The sequence below is a fragment of the Colias croceus genome, chromosome 6 (genome assembly GCF_905220415.1).
Source record: "Colias croceus chromosome 6, ilColCroc2.1".
NCBI classification, from domain to species: domain Eukaryota; kingdom Metazoa; phylum Arthropoda; class Insecta; order Lepidoptera; family Pieridae; genus Colias; species Colias croceus.
In genome coordinates this window covers 5,041,051-5,065,811 of record NC_059542.1, presented here as the reverse complement: position 1 = coordinate 5,065,811, position 24,761 = coordinate 5,041,051, and the positions used below count along the sequence as shown (strand labels likewise).

Below are 24,761 nucleotides of genomic sequence, written 5' to 3'. Positions count from 1 at the left end.
GATCGGGTATGAAGTGAGTTTTTATTAGTGAAATAATTTTTAGAATTGGATCATCCTTGAAGATATGGTACAGAGATGGCTGGCCTATAAACTTTTATTTGCATATAAAACTCATATTTCGTGTGCTAGTATTAAACATGAATAGAAACATGAAACTTCAGTTTGAATACGAAAAATTTATTCCTATATATTTTATACTAATAGTATTTCTTTACTGAGTTATTTTACATTTCTAAAACCCTGTGATTGTGTTTTTTATGAATTCATTTTTTTAAATAGAGTAACTCTCTTATTAATAACATGAGTTCCAGGTGAAAAAGTAATTTAAGTAGCTCACAAAATTGTGTAGCGTCTCTGAAGACAAACGTTTTAAGGCTCCTATCTAAAACCTTACCTAGTTAGGGATTTAGTTGCACGGCGCTCTAACTAAATACCCTTTCGATAAAATTAAGCTGTTAAACGAGCTAGCTGTTTGGAACTAACAAGTTCTTCGACTTTAAGTTTTCCGACTGTGTTTTCCGAGAATTGATCTATGCCTGCAGAATACACTCGTAGGTATTATTATGATATTAAAATTAGCGTTTGTACTTGCATCATCTATTTGTTTGTAATGTTCAAAAAAGGAGTAGGTTCTTGATTCTTTTTTGTTTTTATATGGGTTTGTTTTCACAGAACTTTCGACAGGGCAAACCAATTTTGATGATATTTTTATAGCCTTCCGGTTGGTCCCACTTAAATTTTGTCTAGCTGTGACCATTTGGAGGTGGTTACTTTTCTGTGCAAAAATATTATTTTAGCATTCAAGTCATGAGCCACGTTTCTTTTTAATTTCCTATGGTTGTCGTCGAATATGATCGATTGATAATATTGTAGCTAAGAATGCGAAATACAATTTTATCATGAAATCGAACGAACACGAAGTTAATAGTAATAAAGAAAATGTTATGTATCACACTTCATCCTATAGCAAGTTTATCTGTTAATACAGTGGTTTCATTTGCCATAAAAGGGCCAGGGAGCTTGAATAGTTACAAGTTCACTATGAGATCCTCATAGTTTTATATTCTTTTATAAGCAATAAAAATGCTTTATGCCTAACTTCTTCTGGTTTTGGCTTAATATTATTTATAGTTGTGTTTTATTTGTATTTGAAAATGTTTATATTATGATATGTTGTAATTATAAATGTAAATTATCAAATAAATAATCACAGTCTCAATAATATTAAATATATATTTTATGCATCCGCTAAAATACCCAGAGCATACTAGAATTGGGAAGATTTTTTTTAAATATCGCGGATACTTCGAAAAACCGCAACTGACGGTGCAAAATATATCAATGCTAATTCTCTAGGGGTGAAATATTATTTCAACGCGGCAGAACATCGTTGGTATTCGAATTTATACGCGAGCAAAATATTAATTATTTTTATTACTTGGTTAAAAAAAAAAGAAATAAATTAACATGTTTTGCAGTTTCGGAATTCAATTTAATTGAATTATATAATATACTCCGAAATGAACAGTGAACATGGTACATGAAAACAACGTATAAAAGGAGTCTACTAAATATTATATATTATTATTTATTGTTATGAAGATAAAAATAGCACCGTCCTAGAAATATATCGGGCAGTAAGAAAAGCAGTAATAAAGTTGCGCAGTTTGTCCCAAATTAAAAAGTGACAGGTACAAGTACATACACTGGAAACACAAAAATGCAGTGTAATTAATTCTTATTTAAGAATTACAATATTTTATGAAAGTAAATTTAGGTACTCCATAGTAGGTATACATGTCATATTTTGGATGAGTAGAATAGCATGAACTTCGCAATAAAGAAAAAAATAGGTACTACTCAAATGAATTTACAACGTACTGCCCTACGCAACCCCACATAATCTTATTTTTAAAACCGTAACCTCTAATTAGGTATCTTACGCAGCTTCATATATCATGACAAGTATTCGTTTGCAGGCCCCCACTAAATTGGATGTGATGTTGGCTTGGAATGGGCGAAATTGAACTATAGCACCCAACATAAATTAATTAACGAATCTTTCTGAAACGAGATTAATCAACGCTCAGACAGATTGACCGGGTCGAGTTCACAGAGCACTGACGATGAACATTTTCATTATCTAAAATAGTTTAGATAATGGATACCCTTTGTTCCATTTTATTTATTTTAATTTAATTTTCCTTACGCTAGACAGACATCACGATGCATAGGTATACTATATTACTCTTATTTTTATAGTGCTTTGTTCTTTGATAAGTTTAAACTCAGTCGTATCTTTATTCTTTAAGAACTTTTATCGAACGTCATTAAACATGCGATGTGTAGGTACTACCTAACTTATAATGTTTATACATAAATTATTTTCTTCTTTCAGAAAGTCTCATACAGACGGCACAAGACACAAACTTCAAAAGAGGCACAAAAATGATACAGGAATAGCTGGAGCTTCCCGCTAAGATCTAGATCGCACGCATGTAATGGTTAGAGCGGGTCGGTGTCGCTGACGTGGATGGTGTTGAAGGGGCTGGGATGGCGCGGCGCGGGCGGCGGCAGGCACGGGCGCGGTGAGGCAGGCGGGTGCGATGCACCGGCGCGCGGCGCTGCTGTTGACCCTGCTTGTGCTGGCGGCGTCTGGGCGGAGGTTGCGCGTGCTCAAGGACGACGCCGCCGCGTTCTACGTGGGCATCGCCGCGCCGCCGTCGGCCGCAAGCGCCGTGCGCGCCTTCAACCGCACCCTGGCCGACGTCGCGCAGACCTACCTGGCTGGCGACTTCCCGCTGCACCTGCGCAATATATCGCTGCTGCCGCTCTACATCGAGTTACCAGAAGATGAAAGGTTAGTTTATAATAAAATACAACAATACAATATTATATGAATATCATATTACCATGTAACTCTTATTTATTAGACCACCATAAGATCAACGAGTAAAATCTGTATATTACTAAATTAGATAAATGTACGATACAAAGTGATCCTATAGAAAGAGATGGGTAGAAGTATAAGTTAATATCTAATTTTCGCTGTATTAATGTAGTAGTGTAATTTTCGCTGTATTAATGTAGCTGTAGTAATGTAACAAATTAAATAAGCAGAAATCGAGAGTGTTAGGATTAATAAAGATACATTTACCTAGTACCTGTGCAAACAAAATATATCCCAATACATACCTAACCGCAAACATATTTATTGTTTACTATGCCGCATTTGCATATTCAATATAAAGTTTATAACCTAATGATATAAGCATACAGAAATCTCCATATCACTCTATACGAAGAATCAGCTAGTTTGCATATTAAGCGGGTAAATATTCACCAGGGCTTTTGTATTTGTCATATAAAATATCTCTTCGTTACAGAGCTGTTTGGCACACTGAGAATACAGATGAAATTATTTCTTACTTCCATGTATATGCGTAGTCATCGCGCCAATTCTTATTAATATTTACGAAGGAACTCGTATTGATTTTATTACGCAGATTATGGAAGTTCAAGAAACCTTCCTACAAACTTCCTACGCTATATATAAATAGTTCTAGCTCACCTGCCTCGAAACAATGCTTATAAACTCAATTTAACGTACATCGCGGAGAATGTATGCAAATTAACCATTTATTCTAAGCTTGTATAATAATTATTCTAGACAAAGTAATTAAACCACTTTGTATTTTAGGAATGTCTTTAAAATAGTATCTAATATCTATCTAAAATGTATTTAATTAGTAGAAATTCATATTAAAGAAGCGGTTTTAAATAACAACGTCAAATTACGGTAATAAGAAATCATCCTATCCTACTAATATTATAAATGCGAAAGTTTGTGAGGATGTTTGTGTGTGTGTGTTTGTTACTATAAAATACTACTGAACCGATTTCAATGAAATTTAGCACACATAGAGGGTAACTTGGATTAACACATAGGATAGGTTTTATCCCGGAAGTCTCACTGGAACGCGAACTATGCGGGTTTTTCTTTAGAGACGCGGGGGAAGACGCGGGCGAAAAGCTTAGTTACTATTTAAAAAAAAAAGAATCTGGGGAATGTATACGTGAATATCAAAATTCAGAAAATATCAATTTGAAGACTGTATTTTCTATAGGATTTCTATAGACTAGATAGAATATTTGGAGAATATATTGTATAACAAACCAAAGTTGCGTTTATTTGAAAGCATTTGAAAAAGTGGCAAAAGTAAAACAACGCAAGTTGATTCAGAACCCAGGGTTCCAACAAAATATTATATAATTTCAATTTACTCTACGTGCAATCGCAATAATTGTTTTCAGTTTTAATCCGAGATACTAATGTTTTCGTTTATTTTATAGTTAGTTTGTTCTGCGTTTGTTTTAATTAATAATTTCCCAAGGAAAGTTAAATGTATAATAACTTTTAATGAGTATCTAAATTTTGTAATTATAAAGAGAGATTTGATGCAGTGAAATCATCAAATCTCTCATCTCTCATTGTATGTTACAATTTAAAAAAAATTGGACACATACAGTTTATTGATTTTGTTGTTAGTACACAATACTTGTATTTACTATTTTAAGTGGATAATATTAGTGTGATTTTTTTATAATCAACATTAACAACAACAGTTTCAAATAATAAAAATATGGTATTGCACGTAGTTATGTATTCTGATAACTACCAGCATAAACAACCACCCAAATATATTATATTATATATATTTACATATGTAAGGAGCAACACTACTACCGTACGGATATATATCCAACACACAGCTAGCACATAGTGAATGGATATTATGTTAATACATACGGAACATGTGCCCGCTCTTGAATTTGCACTACATAACTTGCTAGCTATCATTATGGTGTAAATATAAAAGGTAAATAACCACCAATACATAATTTATGATATTTATTACTTTCAGCCCGCGTCTACGCGACCGTAGCTGGTAACCGCTACATATGATAACGATTTTATCACAGTTCAAGGGCTCTTCTATACTAATGATTTAGCCCTAAACCTCAATAGTATTACCACTAGATCCAAGTTCCACCTCAAAGTGTTCATCACTAAAATGGCGACCCTTAACGTAAGCTCGACAAATGACATCGTTAATGTTGACGGCAAGATGATCGGCCAGCAATTTTATGACGATAATTTAGTTGATGAAAAAACATTAAAAAAACAATTAGTTGAACGTTATTTTAAATGAGATATTTTTGTAAATGTTGTAAGGGGTAATAATATACAGAGTTTTAAAGTTGCATTATATTGGTTCTCGATTGTATTTGGGTATTAAATTGTTTTAACAGAAATGAGAATTCTATAAAAAATGATAAATGCAGAAGCCAACAGATTAATTAGTCTGCTTTTAGACGCTTTAGATATTCGTATTAAAAGGATTTTTCTCGAAAGCGTAAGGGTTGATTAATGAAAAGTTCCTTTAATTTAATTCCATGTAAACTACAACCAGGCTATATGCCAATATTTAAAATGAAAACATAATGAAGCTTCGGATATGAAATTACAAAGCTGGCTGTGTATTTTATTATTTCACTTTTCAGTTTCAGTATATTAGGTACATCTTTTTTCTAGTCTTTTAGGTCACGTTATAAAAGAGCTCATTATATTATGGACAACTTTTTCAACTGCAGAGATCCTTTGACCTTCCTTTGTGATATAATTTATAAATATGAGTTAAAAAGTGAATGACCTCTTTAAAAATGACATTTTTAAGATATTAACCAAAACCAATTTGAAAATCTAATATAAAAGTTTGAAAACACAAGAGGAAATTTTTTGATTTTTCTAAAACAATTCAAACAAATTAAACTCCGTAACAGATGGACAGACGTGATGGAATTTAAAAGTTTTATTAAGACTGGTACAGTAACATGTAGGGAAAGTTAAGCTAGCTATAACTAACAGTTAACTGTGAAATATGAGCGGCTATAACATGATCGCATTAAATAAACTTTATCGTCCCCAACCTATATATGCCTTGTATAAGGCAATTCAAGTAATCCCAGCGATGATAGGTGAATGAGTTTGTGATTGCATTTTACAAAACCGTTACTTCACTTCTAACTATGCTGATCGCGTCTGAATATTCAAATTTGAGATTGATCGACCGAAGTGTATTGTAATTTATCTCTAGAGATATATTTTAAGTTTTCTAAGTTTGTAATATTACAATTATTTAGTTAATAATATTTTGTTATAAAGGGGATATTATAATGATACATAAGGACATTCATAATTTTATATTTAGCAGAGCGTCTACTGGGACATGATACAAGCCGCGAATATTATGTAGCCATCCTTGTTTATTAATTAATTTACAAACAAAAATTTATCGTAACGTAATTCCAAGAAAATACCGTATACGTAATTAATGATATAGTAAAAAGATGTTCTGTAAGAAAATTAATAACATTTAAAACATATTGAAGATGTCCCGTCGATTTTTTTAGCTCCCTAATACACACTCCTTTTAGCTATAAAGCCTCGCCGAAACACCGAAGATGGTAATTACTCCGAAGCTTCACAGCTCGCACTAAGTAGGGGGAAATTATTTATTAGCAATTAATTTAATGGTTCACTAGCAAGGGAGATTACGCGATCTCAATTACTTTAAACTTCATCATATTTCTGCATTTTGTTATCTAATAAGTAATGATAAAATGAGTAATACATATTAATATTGCGTTTCGTTTTATACCTATGTATACCTAATTTCATCTGAAATTCGGTAAAATATTATTGTTAATCTTCATTTTTGTTCAATGGATAGTGTTAAATCCACAAATAAAGGACGTTTGTATTTCAGTTGGTTTTAAAGTCACATTGTTGAAAACACACAAAGTTAAAAATAATATAGCAGGAAGGTTCAGCTGAATTGGAATAAAACATTTTATCCGACAGCTGCACTTACACGTAACGAGAATATTATTCAAAACATTATGACGCTCAATTTAAGTTGGCAGTCAGAATTCATGGAGTGATACGAACAAAACTACGGGTCGTCAACAGTTAGAAATTATAGGCTATTCCGCAGTCCTTTTGACAAACGAGGCTGGAGCTTAAAGCTACTGTAGGTAATTAAACGCAAATATCTCACGGCATCTGTATGTACATCACGTTCTCAAAAGATTCGTTATAATTATCGTGGCACATTTATACAAGTAATCTCGGTATCTTGTCTAAGTGGGTTATTAAATCAATAATTGAGTATGAATAAATATTAGGTAAAATGATTATTTAAATGCTCAAATAAAGCAGAATGAAACAACAAACATAAACCGAATGGGTAATTTGAAATGAAACATATTTCGTTTATAAAGTGTTTATTACGATACTCAAGCGACGCAAAAGAAATACAAAATGTGTTCGAAATAGGGCGAACATTAAACTTGAAGTGGTTTTACAATCCTGTAATATGATGTCGTAAAGAGAGAGAATACTAAAAGGAAGAGCGTTTTAATATTAAAGATTTTTCCCGGACTCGTTTTATAGTGCTATTGTAATTCTATTCGATTCTCTTACCGAAAATCTTTAAGGACTCGGTGTCGGTGTTAAAATCGATTTCGCATTGCTCTCCGAATTCTTTATACGGTACTTGGTACAGGCACTCCATTCCCGCCTTTTCCGCTGCTCGTTGGGCGGCGGTACTTGTAAATATACCACCAGTTACGTGTTGGCCAAGCTCCTTTGCTAGCAACATTCTGGAATTAAATATACAGTTTTTATTATAAGCCGTTGTGGGTTATTGGGAGAATTTATTATCTTTAGGTATTTCTACGGGTATTTATCTTTAGGTATTTCTACCTATACTTAAGATTAATGACTTTCATTAGATTAAATAAATAATATAATTATAAATTTAATTGTATTAAGATAATAAAATCCATTATAAAACTGCATAAAATTTCCGCACGTGTAAGAGAAATGGGATCCTACTATCAACTAGAAAATAGGATTCATTATTTTCCTTCAAATAATAATTGGACCGGAATAATTTTAATAGCCCAAGACTTATTGGGCATCCGAAGTCATATCATAATTATTGTTATAGTCGTAAAATAATATTGAAATATTATTGGTTATAAATTTTTCTTAATTGAAGAGCTTTGAGAAGTTATTTGTAGTTTGAATAAGTGTAGAGTAGGTACTTATCGCAATTACTGCAATCATTACAAATAGCCACAAATATAAAAATAATTTCGATTTTTAGATAAAAATAATATAATTATCTTACTCTAATTGTTATTGCAATACTTTTTCTTTTATAATCGAAACCTATTTACATAATAATCAAATTTTACATTTTTGCATTTTCATTTAATATCATCAAAAATGTATAGTAAAAATATACTATTTATAATTTGTAAAGAGGAATTTTTCATAAGTATTTTTACGTAATTATATCCCAAATATTTATTCAGTTCCATAAATATAACGTACGTTTAGAAATAGCTCAACCACTCTATACATAAACTCTATTGAGCATCGAAATATTTTACATTCCAATAGTAAATACCCACCTGCACTTGAGCAGTTCAACAGATATACCGAGTCTCCTGAACTCCGGAGCCACAGAGAGGCCCGCTCCCATGAGATAGGACGCCGTGTCGTATTTATCGTACACCGCTGTCACTTTCATTGCTTCAGCGAACATTCGAAGGGATAGCAAGCCTGCTTTCGTCTTAGGCTTTTTAAAAAATAGAAAACAGATTAATAGGATGTGCTTGGACTTAATATAGTTACAGATCTCAAATTTGCTGATTCCAAAACTTACATGGTTTCAAAATCGTTATATAAATATTAAATGTCTTTAATTCTAAGTAGACTCTACTTACATTTAAAATATTAACACAGAAAGAACATTGTTTTTAATATAAATAAGTAATGTAGACTACTAAAAAAATATATCGACAAATAAATATTTTACAATGAAACCATGTGAAATATATTATTATGTGTATTTAATATGGAGTAGTATTTTCTTGTTAATTTAATTGTGAAGGAGATACATCAAATAATTGTACAAAATTACAACTTACGGGGTTATGTTCGACGAAATGATTCTTTTCTTGCAGCATACACATATTGACTCCCACCAATTTCCTCTCTGCACCATCTTCTCCGAGCAGAAAACAGGCCAGAGACATTTTCTGTCGAATGATAGACGACCAAAGCACTCGGTATTCCTGTATAGCATCTTGGTCTTGCGCAGTACCTATCAATTTCAGAGACGTTAATTAATCATCTTCCCGCCAAAAGTCTAAAATAATGGAGCTTCATAAATCAATTTGTTGTATAAAATCGATTTTAACATTTAACATCGTTCCGATGTAGATTTCCTCGGAGTATTCGAGTAAGCTGAGAAGTAAGTTCTTTGATTTAGTATTGTAATTACAAAAGACTGGAACAACGGTTAAAAAGTGTGGTTTTTGTTCAACTAATTGATTATCTTTTGTTAATATCTTTTTATGAAAACAGTTGTGAGAAGAACTTTAGATGTAGTTTAATACTAGTCGGTATTAGATAGATTATTTTGGGCATAACATGCCTAATAGTCTGAAACTCAATAAATGTTTTAGTTTCTTCACATTATACGCGCAATTTCGGGCTTGAAGCTGCCTTAAGTTTTGAAATATACCTTTGTTTGCAAGGTATTCCTTACTTGCATCTTTTATAGAATGATAGCATTACGCGTGGTTTCGCTACGACATCGATATTCAAAGAATATATCTGTTAGGAAAACTTTCTACTTATCCCAACCCATGACCTAGATTTTAGCGAATTTACAACATATCTATTATTCGATAACTTTATTTAATAGCGTCAATACTTTACAGTTGTACTGTTTATTTATGGACCAATTGTAATTAGTTCACTAAATTCAAACTCTATTTTCCAACTAGAATTGTCCATAGTGATAATACTGAACAATAGCGTAACATTAAATACAAGGGAAAGATAAATACAATTCGTTAGGGTAGATATTGGACTAAACGTATTTGCATATAGTTTTGACTTTGGGGACCCAATAAATCATTAAACTACGTTCAGTTTAGATTATGAATAAGTAGTATAATTTTCATAAGATTATGTTATAATAACATTAATATTATTCTATTTAATGTATTATGAAATTATTTGAACAATACAAAATTTGTTGGTATTTACTTATTACGAAAAAGTATGCCTTTGTGACCATATTTCTGAATTGGGAAACCGATTCTAAAAATGTTTTCACCGGTGTAAAATAGAGTGCACTCAAAGGTAAAAAGGTTAATAAAATAAAATATTATTATGATAAATGTACCCTTATAAACAAAACGCTGCGTTTGTAGCAAGTAATAAAGTAAGATTATAATATTGTTTATAATTAATGCGCGTATATTAAAAATATAACATGGAAAGACACAAATGCGAAAATTTTTTGCATCTGTTTTTGTGCGCTGTTTGTCTTTACATGGAAATATAGTAATTAAAAGTGTTAAATGAACCCATTTTGTTTGAAATAAAGTTTTGTATGAAACTACGTGCCTGTGACTTTTCCATGTATTACTCGTATAACTGTATGCACTGCTCAACTGAATATTATGTTTAATGACTTACGCATTTAGTTGAGTTAATTCCATACTACGTTAAAGGCTTAATTAATTGCAAAGCCTTACATTCGTTAAGATTAGTAGTTTAACTCTGTAATACATATTTCTATTCAATATTAACTTGCTAACTATTTATTTTTCAGATTCAACTGAATGGTATTAATATAGAATTCATAATTTTCAAAATAGTTTTCACAGTAAGAATTATGTACGAACTCCATTAACATATAATTAGGAAGTACAAAAATACAACAATGGTTATTAAATTCTATTCTGTTTATCTTTTTAACACCGGACAAAATTGGATTTAGCTATTGAGCAATAACGGCTTAATGTCAAAAAATGCAAATTGAAAATGCAATCTGCTCTTACCAGCTGTCGACCACCAGACGTCCTCTTCTACGTAATTACCGAGCATAAATTCCACTGCCGAATCCCACATAGCTTCAGGGACATCCTCTATTACAAAGGATAATGTGCCCTTCCCTTCAACATTACGCTCGAATTTCCCCCAAATCTTGGGATATTCTCGCGGAGACATTGTATGTCGCTCAATAATTCTTCAGCGCTTGAATTTGAAAAGACTTCTAAAACGCCAGCAGTACGGATTGATACTGAATTGTATTCGTAATGTGGTTCCTTACAACGGCTTGGAATCTATTACAAGTTAGATACGACTGAATAGATGCATAATGTTTCTTGTACAGGATGTTCTTTTTAGTTTTTTATGGATTGCATATAAAGAGTGGACAATCATATTTTGTGAAACTTCCATCGTATTATAAGAGTCATCAGTAACTACCGACTATATTGATATAAAGTTTTATGGTACCGTAATTCGAAATGCTACGTATTCCAATTCAATTGCTGCACGTCATTTACGAATGTCGGTTTTTTTCATCTCTGTTAATCAAAATACATTTTTAACTGCAGGAAACACACACTAAATTCTAATTTAGCTCACTGATGGAGTCGTCCTCTCGTTTATTGTTTCGCCTCGATTTTAAATTCGAAGGATTTAAACATTTATTCCCATATTATGTTAACATATCCTAGAATTTCACAGCAACCGAAATACATTTTGTGTTTATTTGGAAATTATTTGATGTGTTTAAGATTGCTTAAATAATAATAATTCAGTTGAATTATTAACTCCCAAAGCTTAGTTAATATTAAAGCCTATTTCTGCAGTGTATAAACAATATCAGGGTTTTAATAAAGTGTATTGTACTCCCATAGGGTGTATTCAGAAAGAAAGCTTGAAACTTATAAGCGCTTATCGGTGCTTGTCAAGAAGCTTATAGTGCTTGTCAATGCTGGTTTTGACAAGCTTGTCAATGCTGGTTTTGACAAGCTGGTTTGAGCATTGACAAGCGCCGATAAGCGCTTATAAGTTTCAAGCTTTCTTTCTGAATACGCCCATACTTACTCGAATTACACATAAGTCGAATTTTATTACACTGGTATAGTTTGACATTATTTGTAAATGTAATTAATTAGAACCATAGAGAACAATGAATGGAAGACGTCAGCTAATATTAAACGCAAATTAATTAATATTTGAATTAATCATACTGTATCTGTAGGCAAAGCAATGCAATCGATGTGTGGTAATATAATATTTGTTAATGATCCCGCGATACGTTTGCGGTGTTATTGGATGCAAAGGTACTATCATCATAATAACAAATAAATAAACGGGATAATTTCATGATTAATAACGGGAAAAAAATCGTTTGTTTAGAAGAGCTTTTTATTGGTTTATATTTCTAAAGCGATTGAGAATATTATATAATTACTTTTGTGTATCTCTTAACTCTTTGTGTATAACTCTTAAAACAATTCATGAATTAATTACTTAATTCTTGAATTGTATTAAGCGTTAAATTAGTGATATAATATTTTATGTTATATTTTTACTTATAGAGATAGAAGTGAAAAACAAACAAGCGTAATTGGATGCTTAACGAGGCACGGTTATGATGTAACTTAAGTGGGGCATGGGCCATGGCATATATAAGTTTTATGACACATGTTAAATTTCTTTAATTTTGGGAGTATTTTTGTAAAAGTACATTTTTTCATTGTTATATAGGCCTTTTTTGAAAAATCGGTAAAATTGACTTAATAGTTATGTTATATTTAGTTTCTAATAATTATTTGTCCTTGCCTCCAATCGAGATATGATTACTAATTGCTCCCTAAGGTATTTGGCTCCCTAAAGTTTTAATTGTGAACAATAACAATGCCAGTACGTTTAAAATTATAATAATATCTGTTATATAACCAATAGATGTCTGCATTCAAAGCATAGTGGTAGGTTTGAAATTCAGTAACTCTTCGTATTTGTAATAAATAAGTAATATATAGATGTAAGTACAATTAGTAACGTATTCAATATTTGCGTGAATTACAATCTACGTAATACAAAAAAATAATTAATAATCATCAGTAATTATTATACTTCGGATTTTTTTTCCCGGTGGGAAGGATTTTTTGGAGAGAAAAAACGTAAAAGGGACAATAGGTCAGAACTACGAATGCTGGAACATTCTAGAAGATGCCTTGCTGTATTTCCTTTATCGAGACACTTGAATATTTTGTAAACATTGTACCTACAGGTAATTCTTGACGAAATTATAAAATATCTTTGTAATATTTTTGTCGATAAATGTTATACATATAATTGAATTTAAATTGAGAAAGAAAACGATATTTCTTTAGTATTAGTTATACACGACTAACGACGTTAATTAATACACGACTGTCCAAAGGCAGATTAAAATGTTTTCAAAGTTAATTTTTATAAAAATGTGAATTTCTTTATTCCGCCACAATTTCTAAATGTCTAAACAGAGTTGAAGTTCCAAGGTATTCTTAGAGTTGTCTCAGTTATAGAAAATAAAATGAAATCGTATTTATTATTGAATAATCAGCTTATAGGATAAAATAAATACAATTTATATTCATAATAAAACTGTTTGAGTATTGTAAACCTTTGTGTACAATGTACATTCAAAAGAGCGCATCAATTTTATTATATGATGCATGTTCAAAGATAAGCTTTATTCCCCTAAGCTTTGATTGCACAGTTAATAAATTGGAATACAAGATTCGTAATCTATTGATGGCATAGATTATCATAATATAGTCTGTGTACCTATTTTGTTTCTTTTGTTATCTACATTCTTATTCGCGGTATCGTTTGCATGCACTTAACGTTCCCCTATTTTATCCACTCCAATTTTTCTTTGCTAACCAAGGCTGAAAGATAAATAATTAATAAGAAATAATAATTGGAATGTTATAGTGAAGAAATCTGTTTGGTGGTAATATTTTGCCTTTATTATATATCTGTAAATATACAGCATAATGTAAATTGTTCTTAAATGTTATGCTATTTCAGTTGGATGTATTTTAATGTAGTTACAAGATACAAAGAAACGGGTAAGGTAGTGTTTTCCACTGCATTACTCTTGTATGTATTATTCAAATATCTTAACTTGTATGTTTCAATAAAGGTTTTTGTTAACAGATTCAGTTCGCGAGTATTGGAGCAAGCGTGCTCAGCGTTCGAGGGGAGGCGGGTGGCCGCGTTGCTGGTCTGCAGCGGAGGCGCAGCCGCCACAGCCCTGGTCTCTGCTGCCACGCACGCTGGCGTCCCCACCATACGAGCATCACCCACCCATCTGCATCTACCCTATACCATTGCTAATGTAAGTAGTTCTTGCTATAGAAAGTACTAGAGCCTGTGACTTTACTCATGTGGTGTCGGGATAATATTCCTATTTACTAATCTAGACTTAATCTATGTTTGATACAAATTCATACAAATATCATCAACTGTTATTGTGTGAAAGAATAACAAATGTCCATCCATTCTTCAATCCTTAAAAACACTGATAATAATAGATATCATTATTAGTAGGGTAGGAGACGTCGAGTGCCCCGGTTGACCGCCGGCGCCCAACGATTTCCGGGTCCTTGGGTGTGAAATATGCGACCGATGACTCCTCGGGAGTGGATCATCAGGCTCCTGTGGTAGTAAATGCTACTGAGATAAAAGAAAAAATACTGCTTCGAAAACAACATAAAATTGCTTCTTGGAATGTAAGAGGGTTATTAAAAACTGGTAAACTCTCAATTATAGAAAATGAAATGGTCAACTACAACATCTCTGTACTAGGTCTCAGCGAGACTCACATGAAAGGAAAGGGTCATTTCAAAACTGCAGGCAACACCGTTTACTTCTCTGGACATGAGACTGATAGCAAAAATGGTGTAGCCTTTCTGATTCCAACCAAACTAACAAATTGTGTCACCGCGTACAATCCAGTCTCAGACAGAATCATCACTATTCGCATTAAATGTAAACCAATACCACTGAACATCGTCCAAGTCTATGCACCAACTGCACTGTCTTCTGAAGAGGATATCGAAGCATTTTATAACACACTCCAGTCAACAATTAATAATATTTCTAATAGAGAGCTTCTCATTGTGCAGGGAGATTGGAACGCCAAGATCGGCAACACATCAAATGACGATCACATAATACACATTGTTGGTAAATTCGGTCTTGGCACTAGAAACGAGCGCGGCAATAAACTGATAGATTTCTGCATTGAAAACAACTTGACAATAACAAATTCCTGCTTCCAACACCATAAAAGAAGATTGTATACGTGGATATCTCCAGGTGACCGTGTTCGAAATCAAATTGACTATATCACAATCCGTCACAGATGGAGATCCTCTGTAAGTAACGCAAGAACATACCCAGGTGCGGATTGTGGAAGCGATCATCAGTTGTTAGCTGTGAATATCCGCACTCGCATGAAATGCCCTAAGATAAAAAGAAAAACCACCCACTCTAACATCACTGAATCTGTAACCTTTAAAGCCCAAATTGAGAATAAACTGCTGAAAAATAACCCAGAATCACATCAAACCCCTGAAGTCCTATGGCAAAACCTTAAACGTTGCATTACAGAATCCTTAAAAGGACTCAGCCGTAAACCACGCATTGCCAAAAAAGACTGGATATCAGATAAAACATGGGAAGTTATAAAGGAAAGGAAGGAATTAAAGAGTAGCGGAATCAACGAACAATCAAGACAGAAATACTCTGAGCTAAATCGTCAAATACAATTAATGTGTCGCAAAGATAAGAACCAATATTTCGACGAAATGTGCACAGAAATAGAATCGCATGCTAATAAATATCAAACAGCCGATCTCTTCAAGAAAATTAAACAGATAACGCGTAATTTTAAACCAAGTTCCTGGATAATTGACGACACGGATGGTAACCCAATCTTTGACATTGGAAAAGCGGCCGAACGCTGGAGAGAGTATTGTGCTGATCTCTATGATGACAAGTCCTCGTCACCTCACCAAACCACGTTAACACTCGACTTAAGCGAACGTGAGCCAGATATTCTACTCTCTGAGGTTGAAGATGCTATTTGTAAATTAAAAAGGAACAAATCACCTGGATCAGACAATATTGCTGCAGAGACACTGAAAATTTTGGGTACACATGGCATATCTGTAATGCATAAAATATGTAATGCTATCTGGGAAACTTTGGAATGGCCCATAGACTGGACACATTCATTAATACTTCCACTTCACAAGAAAGGTTCGGTTCGGGACTGTAATAACTACAGAACTATTGCTTTAATATCACACGCAAGCAAAATTATGCTTCATATCTTAAACAACCGTCTTAAATCATTTCTTGATCGACAAATACCACAAGAGCAGTCGGGTTTTGTAAAAGGCAAAGGTACGCGAGAACAAATTGTCAATATTCGACAAATAATAGAAAAAACTTATGAGTATAATACCCCTGTAGTACTATGCTTCGTTGACTATCATAAGGCGTTTGATTGTGTTAAGTGGGCGAAACTGTGGGAGGTTCTATTCGAAATTGGGGTTCCCCATCACTTGGTGCTCTTAATAAAAAAGTTATATGAATCCAGCTATGGCACCGTAAAGCTAGACAACACTGAATCAAATAGCTTCAAATTTTCTAAGGGCGTGCGTTTCTCTTCTAAGGGCGTGCGTCAGGGATGTGTCATTTCACCAATTCTCTTTAACATATATGGAGAACTCATCATGCGTAAGACTCTAGAAGGCTGGCACGGGGAGATAAAACTCGGCGGTAATAAAATCTCTAACCTACGATATGCAGATGATACCACGCTTTTTGCATCTTCTGAAACCGAAATGGTCGACCTACTAGCCCGTCTAGAATCAGTCAGTCAGTAAAGATTATGGCTTGACCGTTAATAAAAGCAAAACCAAAATCATGATTGTGGACCGCCAAGACTGTCTTAACTCAAGGGAATTACTCAAAAACTATGAAATAGTAGAACAATTTCGATATCTTAGTTCCCTCATTAACAACACCAACAACTGTGAAGCTGAAATAAGACAACGCATTGGCATGGCAAAATCATCTATGACGCAGCTGACGAAGCTCTGGAAAGATAGGAATATAAGCAATCGGACGAAGACAAGAATCGTGCGGTCGTTGGTGTTCTCCATTTTTATATATGGAGCAGAATCCTGGACGCTGAAGGCGACGGACAGGAAGAGAATTGATGCCTTTGAGATGTGGTGTTGGCGTAAAATGTTGCGGATTCCGTGGACTGCTCGTAGAACCAACGTTTCAATACTGAAAGAATTACACCTAACAAATCAGCCACGTTTATCGACCATATGCCGTCAGCGAATGCTTCACTACTTTGGGCATGTTTCACGCCGGAATCCCGACAATCTCGAAAAATTAATAATCACTGGTAAAGTTGAAGGCAAAAGGCTACGAGGTAGGAGTCCCAAGCGTTGGTCTGATCAGATTACCGAACACATGGACCTACCAATGAATACGGCACTACATCTTGCCACGGACCGGACTCGATGGCGACAACTAATTAACGACCCTGGTGGGAGTCACGATCCTCAGTAATGAGGGAACGACTACAGAGATTAGTAGGATTGTTCTGTTTCTCTTCAGAAAATTTCGACTGAATTGTCGTAAATTTTGGTGATCATTTACTACCACGAGATTTGTTTCGTATAAAAAATGCACAAGCATACTTAACTGACACAGGAATATTTCTCTGTTACCAGATATAAAAGAAGATTATCTCTATACAGACATAAAATTCTTTTACGTTTTATATCAAGGATGGGAGCGTAAACAAGCATGTTACATAAGGGTAGGGAATAAACGTCGGCAATTTGTCGTATCGAAGGAAAAAAGGAATTGCAGGAAACGACAAGGAAGGGAATAGCATTTGAACCCCGTTTCCATTGACCAGGCAAAACGTAATTATTCCTTTAAAACTCAATTGGCGCCGGTCTTCTGCGGGGGCGGAGTACTTTCTCGCTTTCATTAGGTTGTGATTTGTGGTAAACAAAGCGAGAAGGTTTTGCCTATTATCTGCAGGAAAAACAGTGTGAAACTCTTTATGTAAAGCCGTTGTTATTTCATTCAGAAAAATGAAATGTAAATTTATTTTCGTAATAAAAAGTAAAAACTAATGTTGAAAAATATTGTATTTTTCGTTATTTTTGTACACACAAGAGACAATAATTTAAATGTGGCTTCAATATCAACAATGCTTGATAGTATATTCCAACGTGGATATCTTTCACATAAAACGTGATATGCTTTTTATTCGTCATTTGCAGTGATATTATGTACTCGTATCTGGCTCGTAATACCGCGTAATATGAATGTTACTACGAGAATAAAAATGGTAATGCCGTTACAAGTTTGTACGGAGGTAAATAGTAGGAGATAAAAAATAATATCTAATTTATTCGGGTCTTTTTGGTCACGTTGCGCAGTTTTAATATTTCAATTAGCGCAAATATTATGTATACCCAGGATACAGAATTTAATTTAAGTATAGGTACTAAATAGGTAACATGTTGCAATAAGTTTTAAGGCTTCCTGTGAGAGCTAGCTCCTTTGTATGAAAGTTATTTGTTCGAAACCTCAAAAATTCAGTCTGCATTCGAGAGGAATCCTTGTATTTTGTTATGTTTATAAATTGAAACATTCTATTATTTTAGTAGTTCTGAATAACTACATTAAAGATTATAAAGTAACTTTATTTTAATTGTTTATTGTTTTTTTTTTATTTTATGCATTACTAGCTTTTAGCCCGTGGCTTCGCCTGCTTTGTCTAAAACCTAATAAATTATGCACTAAATCCTCTTGAATCACTCTATCTATTAAAATAAACCGCATCAAAATCCGTTGCGTAGTTTTAAAGATTTAAGCAAACATAGGCACAGAGAGAGCGACTTTGTTTTATACTAGGTATGTAGTGAAGATACTATTCGGCAAGATCGTCACTAATTCATTACATATCAAGCCTACGTTTGTACTTATCTAAAAGAGCCTAAAATCTAAACCCTTGATTTTGATAGATTAATCTAGTTTCACGATTCTGATACTCTTTTAATAATACACACATGCAAGAGACAATCTATTTACTTGCAACGTCGAGAGACTTTATATATTACTTATTTATTCTTCTCTCACTTCATATGTCTCACAATACATTTACAAACTTCCGTATACTAAAGAAAATGAGGTTTAATACTATGCGGCGAAAATACGTCGTTCGTAATTTGGCCAATTGAACAACATGACGTTGTGGTTACGGCAATGACATGTGTGATGCGTGGTTGTGTTTTACAGAATCTATTAGTAACCACATTTGGTTCAATTTACTTGAAATTGTTATTTGTATCACTATAATTTAAAAGACATTGAATGTAATTACAATTTCACTACAAACCATCTAGTTCAATAATGAGCTCCATTATTATAAAACTTTGTACTATACAAACGTGTTCTCAGGGAAAAAATTGTGAATTTTTACAAAAAATGACAGTCATTCATAACGTGCTTTAGCGACGATTACAGTGTGACGTGAATTAATAACCTTTTTCACCAGAGGCGTGTCACGTCATAATTGTTACAATAATCGCTACCACTTGTTTTAGGATATGCTGACTTTGGAAATTCGTCTCGAAATCACAATAAGGGAAACATTACATGCACTCAGGTAATTTTTATATTATATTGTTGTTTCTATTATATGAATCGCTCAGAATAACTTTAGAACCAAAATTGGATTGATTAAAAATGTTTACTCTAATTTTTTGTAAGTATCTGATACCTTTAATATTTTTCCGTAATAAATATACGTGTTCCATATTTTTTGATAAATCGTAATGTATGTTTTATTTGGCAAACTCAAAAAGTTTATTCCCCACAGGGCAACTCTCCTACACACGCATTGGCATGCCTTCACGTTACTTACCGAGGAGGATATTTACTTAACTTTGTCCCTAAGGAAAGATCTATCTTCGATACTCAACGCTCAACCGCTTAATCCTAAATGGCTTCCGCTTCCTTCAAGTCGTTCACGTCGTGCTGTTTTCAGGTACGTTTATAACTGTACATTCATTTTCTATCCAATAAAAAGCAAAAAATTTAAACACAATACATGAAATTCTTAGTCAAATAATGCAGCCGTGGCAAAAACTTTAAATTCTGTAGAGCAGTTTGAAAGCAAATTTCCATAAATTTATTTTCGTGACAAGTTAGAGTGTGAAGTTGTTTAAAGAAACTTACAAATTTTGCGACAACTTTATGCAGCCATGAAAAATCGTGAATACACGGTGATTTTCATCAAATCATAAAAATAAAATACAATAAAAGGTCTATCTACGAGGTGATAAGTAACACTTTTTATTTATGCAGGCGGTTGGCTGATATATCAAGGTTGACACGAGGTGTTGTCGTTATGATATGCGATGTGAAATATGCCAAGCTGATAACAAATGAAGCTAAGCGTCTCAACATGCTTGATGGACATTTTTTTTGGCTTTGGATTGATGCTTCTAGAGAATTTAATGTTTTTCACGATAGTTATAATAGAACGCAATATGCTCAGCGCTCCGAAAACTATTCAGATGCTGAAAAATTTGAAGACGAGACGATTGGTTTTGATCGCTTCGAACGCATTAAAAAAGATTATATTGACAATAATAACACAGTGAAGGAAACAAGAATTGTCAATACGTTAATGAAAAAGGTTTCCCGCGAAACGCTCATCAAGGATGCTGGTTATTTTGTAATGAATAAATCTAGTAACTCCTTCATTCGTCGTATTATAAGGAATATTAATAAGACAGAAACGCACATTAATAATAAATCGTTGTATGTAAATTTTAGTCAATCATATGAAAGTAGTAGCAATATTAGTTCTGAGAGTATAAGGAATTATAATGTAAATAATAAAGGCGTTGAAACTTCTAAAATTGAAAAAAATTCTGTCGAGAAGGAAAGCAAGTCTTCCCTCGACAGAAATAAAAGTAGGCAAACTAGTTCTAGTAAGTTAAAAAATGAATCATTTAATAAATATGTAAATAGTATAAGTGTACGTGATATGTATGAAAGTAATGATGTGTTGAAACGAAGCGAGGAGAGAAGTAGTGGAGATCTTATAAGTAGATTATCTTTTTCAAGTGATATTAGTGATTTCTTGATGAATCCCACGGTGCATACTTCGACTAATATTAGGAATACGGCTAAAAAGAGGAACGATCCTTTAGTTGAGGATCCTATAATGGATGAACCAATTATTGATGTTAAAGACAATGTAACGGAAACGTTGAACAGTTTACCAATAGGACTCTTGGCTTTACATCCAGAACCTATGAAAATAGGTAAGATTATCAATTTTTAATTAATATTATCTTTATAATTTGTTTTGGATACTAATCAAAATTTTAATTTAATAGATGAAGTATTCATACACAATGCAGTTAGACTGATAATAGGAGCTCTAAGGAGAGTGCTATACGCATGCGACGCGTGGTCCGCCCAAGCTCAATTCCTAAGCGACGCAACTGCTTCTTGCTGGGAAGAAACTAGTGATGTAGCTACCGATTTTTCATTAGAATTTGTAAGGTATGTACAAATTATTTAAGATTTATTTAACATTAGTATAATATGAATTTTTTTCCATAATATGAAAAATATTTAATAAACAATAACAGGTAATAATAAATTCCCAAAACGCACAAAACATTTGAAATATTTGAAAATTTAGGGTATTTGGGTATTACCTGGCCATAATTAAATAAAAGTATAAGTTTACCATAAAGTTTACAGTACAATCTATCATTGCTTAATTGAAAACAAAAAATGTTTACGTTATCGTAAAGAAAAATAGTTATCCATCCTGATAATCTAGGGATTTTTTCTTATAAGCCTTAAATTAAGGACCATCCTGACTGATTACGTTGCGCTTGATGGATCATTTTGCTTTGCGGCTTCTTATTATGACAATAATGAGAAACTTTTTTCGGGCTTTGATCCTCTTTTCGTTATATTACTCGACATTTAATTAAATAAGATTGAACGGTTTTTCTGATGATTTTATGTATAAGTGAGATATGTATCTATTAAAAATTATTAAAAATAACAGGTCTTAGTATGTTGTTGTACAAATTTCGAAAAAATTGCGGAATTTGGTTAGAAAAAAGAAAAAATGAGGTGTTTCTAGCAAAATAAAACAGAAAATATCTTTAGAATATTAATTATCTTGTTATTTTCTTTTTTGTTATAATTTAGTGAAAATTACGTATAAATATGTATATCTATATACACTATCGTGTTTAGACGTGATAAATTTTTTATACATTTACGAGAGTATGCATAATGCAATTAATTGTACAAGTCACAATGCTATTTTCTTTATTCCTCCATTGTCAAGCCTTATTTCCTGTATCGTACATAATTCTATTACAAAAAATCAAGAGGATCTTTTAATCACCATTCAATTCTCACCGCTAACTCCAAATGTATAATGTAGAAAATGGAATGGAAACAAGCGTAGAGCATCATCGTAAAAGCAAATTGACTAGCTGGTCCGTGAACGACACAAGATTACTTTTATGTCCCTCTATCTCTAGTCGAAGGATGGCCGGTTTATATCAGAGCCTTGCATTACGCAATAAAACCTTGTTTTCAGGACTTTCCTTTCGATATAACCACACAATAACTATACAATAATGTACTGAATCTTCATTAACTCATTTTTATTTTGAACTAGCGGTCCGCCCCGGCTTCGCCCGTGGTACATATTCACGTTTTCTCTACATAAGAACCATCCTCGTACTTCAAAAAATATAATAAAAAAAGAATTAAAGAAATCGGTTCAGCTGTTCTAAAGTTATGCGCTTACCAACACATTTTGGGACTCATTTTTATATTATAGATACAAGAGTTGTTTTCGATTTATTTAATCCTATTCTATTAAATTCTCTATAGTCTGTATTCGTGGAACTTAACAAAGTGAAATTGAGTTCTACGTGAATATGTTTATAAAATATATAATGTACTATGATAGCGTGAGCGTCTAATTTGATTATTTTGTATCTGGAAATAGATTTATGTGGAATAATGTGAAACGTTTAATGAATTTTATAATTGAAAATTTATTGTTTTTTTTATGTTTAGTAGGTAAATAGTTATACTAGGTTTCAGCCCGCGGCTTCGCCCGCGCAGTCAAAGAAAAACCCGTATAGTTCCCGTTCCCGTGGGATTTCCGGGATTGCGTCATTTTCCCGGAATAAAAAGTAGCCTATGTCCTTTCTCGGGTATCAAAATATCTCCATACCAAATTTCATGAAAATTGGTTCAGTAGTTTAGGCTTGATTGAGTAACAGACAGACAGAGTTACTTTCGCATTTATAATATTAGTATGGATTTCATTATTGATACCTATTATCATAAAGAAAAGTTCAAATTATCTTTAATGAGGTAAGTAGAATCTTGAAACTTTTGTTTTAGATATTTTATATTACGGAAAACTCTTTATGTTGTTGTTTATTTGTTAGTTTATCTGCCACTTATGCTAAGCTTTGAAAATGAAACAAAAACATAGTTTAATATATTTTATTCAACTGCATTTTTCAGTATGTTGTTTTCATACATCATTAATCATTCATCATTTCAATGCTATTTTATATATTTTTACAGATTATTACTCTACGTTTAAAAATCATAACAGAACACTGCAAAATTTGAGTTTTTATTCCAGTTTCGGAATAAAGGTTAGCTCGATTTAAAGACACGTGTTTCCAAAAAACAATAAACTAGACAAGGCTCACAAAAACAAATTCCATAAGTGGCGAGCCTGGTTCCATTTACATGCATGTGACACGAACTGGGAATGTTTTCTCAATTTACAACGTGGGTCAGTTCATTTACAACGAAATATTGCCTGTAATTTTGCTAACGTATTTCTAACATTGAATAAACTCTGTTAATTCTAGTTGCTATATTTTATAAAAAGTAAACATGGTACGTTAAGAACATTTGTGTAATTGTCCGTATTTAAGCAAAAAGGAACCACCCAGCAAAAACGCACTTCTGAGATATCAAAGGATTTACAAAAACATTTGCAGCTCTGTTAGATGAAGTAAAATTAATATTTATTTTATTTAAATTCATTGATAAATTACTTATTTAAGTATGTGTATATAAATTTGCTCTGAATACTCTTAAACTTTCTAGATAATTAAGAAAATGTGCATGTGGTTCCTTTTAACATTTATCAATTGATAGGTTTTCTCTTATACAAAAAAGAACCACAACCCAGGAATTTAATGATATAAATGAAACTATGTATTTATAATATCGGAATAAAGCTTTAATTAAAAAGATATATAAAATAATACATATAGAGGACGTTTATTCGACGTTATCATCAAATTGGATTTCAAAATCCACCGTGTCTAGTCCATCTATGTGGTCTTCTATTGCATCATCACTAATAAGATTGTTATAAAAACTCTGTGCATATTGTGGAATGAGATGTAATATGGCCTGAATATCGCTTGAAGGTGAAGAAAGCTTCTCCAGAGGCATCGACGTATAAGGTTCTTCGTTATCTTCTGTAATAAAAAGAAAAAAGCTTTAAATCAAAACAATAAAGCCGTGTGGCTTTTATACGTAGACGTTAGTTCTTATAAAGCCGTGTCCCTACTAGACGACTAAGTATGTTGTATAGGTTATGCGCCATGTACAAAAAACT

At 32.8% G+C, this 24,761-nt stretch overlaps 2 protein-coding genes across 2 annotated transcripts in view; one reads left to right on the top strand and one right to left on the bottom strand.

The window, feature by feature from the left end:
- Positions 1-24,761, top strand: part of LOC123692389 — an 87,849-nt gene that overhangs the window by 50,470 nt on the left and 12,618 nt on the right. The window contains exons 2-7 of the mRNA XM_045637128.1: positions 2,399-2,860; positions 14,156-14,336; positions 19,654-19,715; positions 19,929-20,096; positions 20,417-21,384; positions 21,460-21,628. Of these exons, the coding sequence (XP_045493084.1) occupies positions 2,607-2,860; positions 14,156-14,336; positions 19,654-19,715; positions 19,929-20,096; positions 20,417-21,384; positions 21,460-21,628 (1,802 nt within the window). The 5' untranslated portion in view covers positions 2,399-2,606. The remainder of the gene's footprint in view (positions 1-2,398; positions 2,861-14,155; positions 14,337-19,653; positions 19,716-19,928; positions 20,097-20,416; positions 21,385-21,459; positions 21,629-24,761) is intronic.
- LOC123692391 lies at positions 7,331-11,249 on the bottom strand. The gene is made up of 4 exons (XM_045637130.1): positions 10,993-11,249; positions 9,064-9,239; positions 8,545-8,711; positions 7,331-7,725 (listed from the first exon to the last, which is right to left on the bottom strand). Exons 1-4 carry the CDS (start codon positions 11,159-11,161, stop codon positions 7,530-7,532), a joined length of 708 nt encoding a protein of 235 aa, XP_045493086.1. The 5' UTR covers positions 11,162-11,249; the 3' UTR covers positions 7,331-7,529.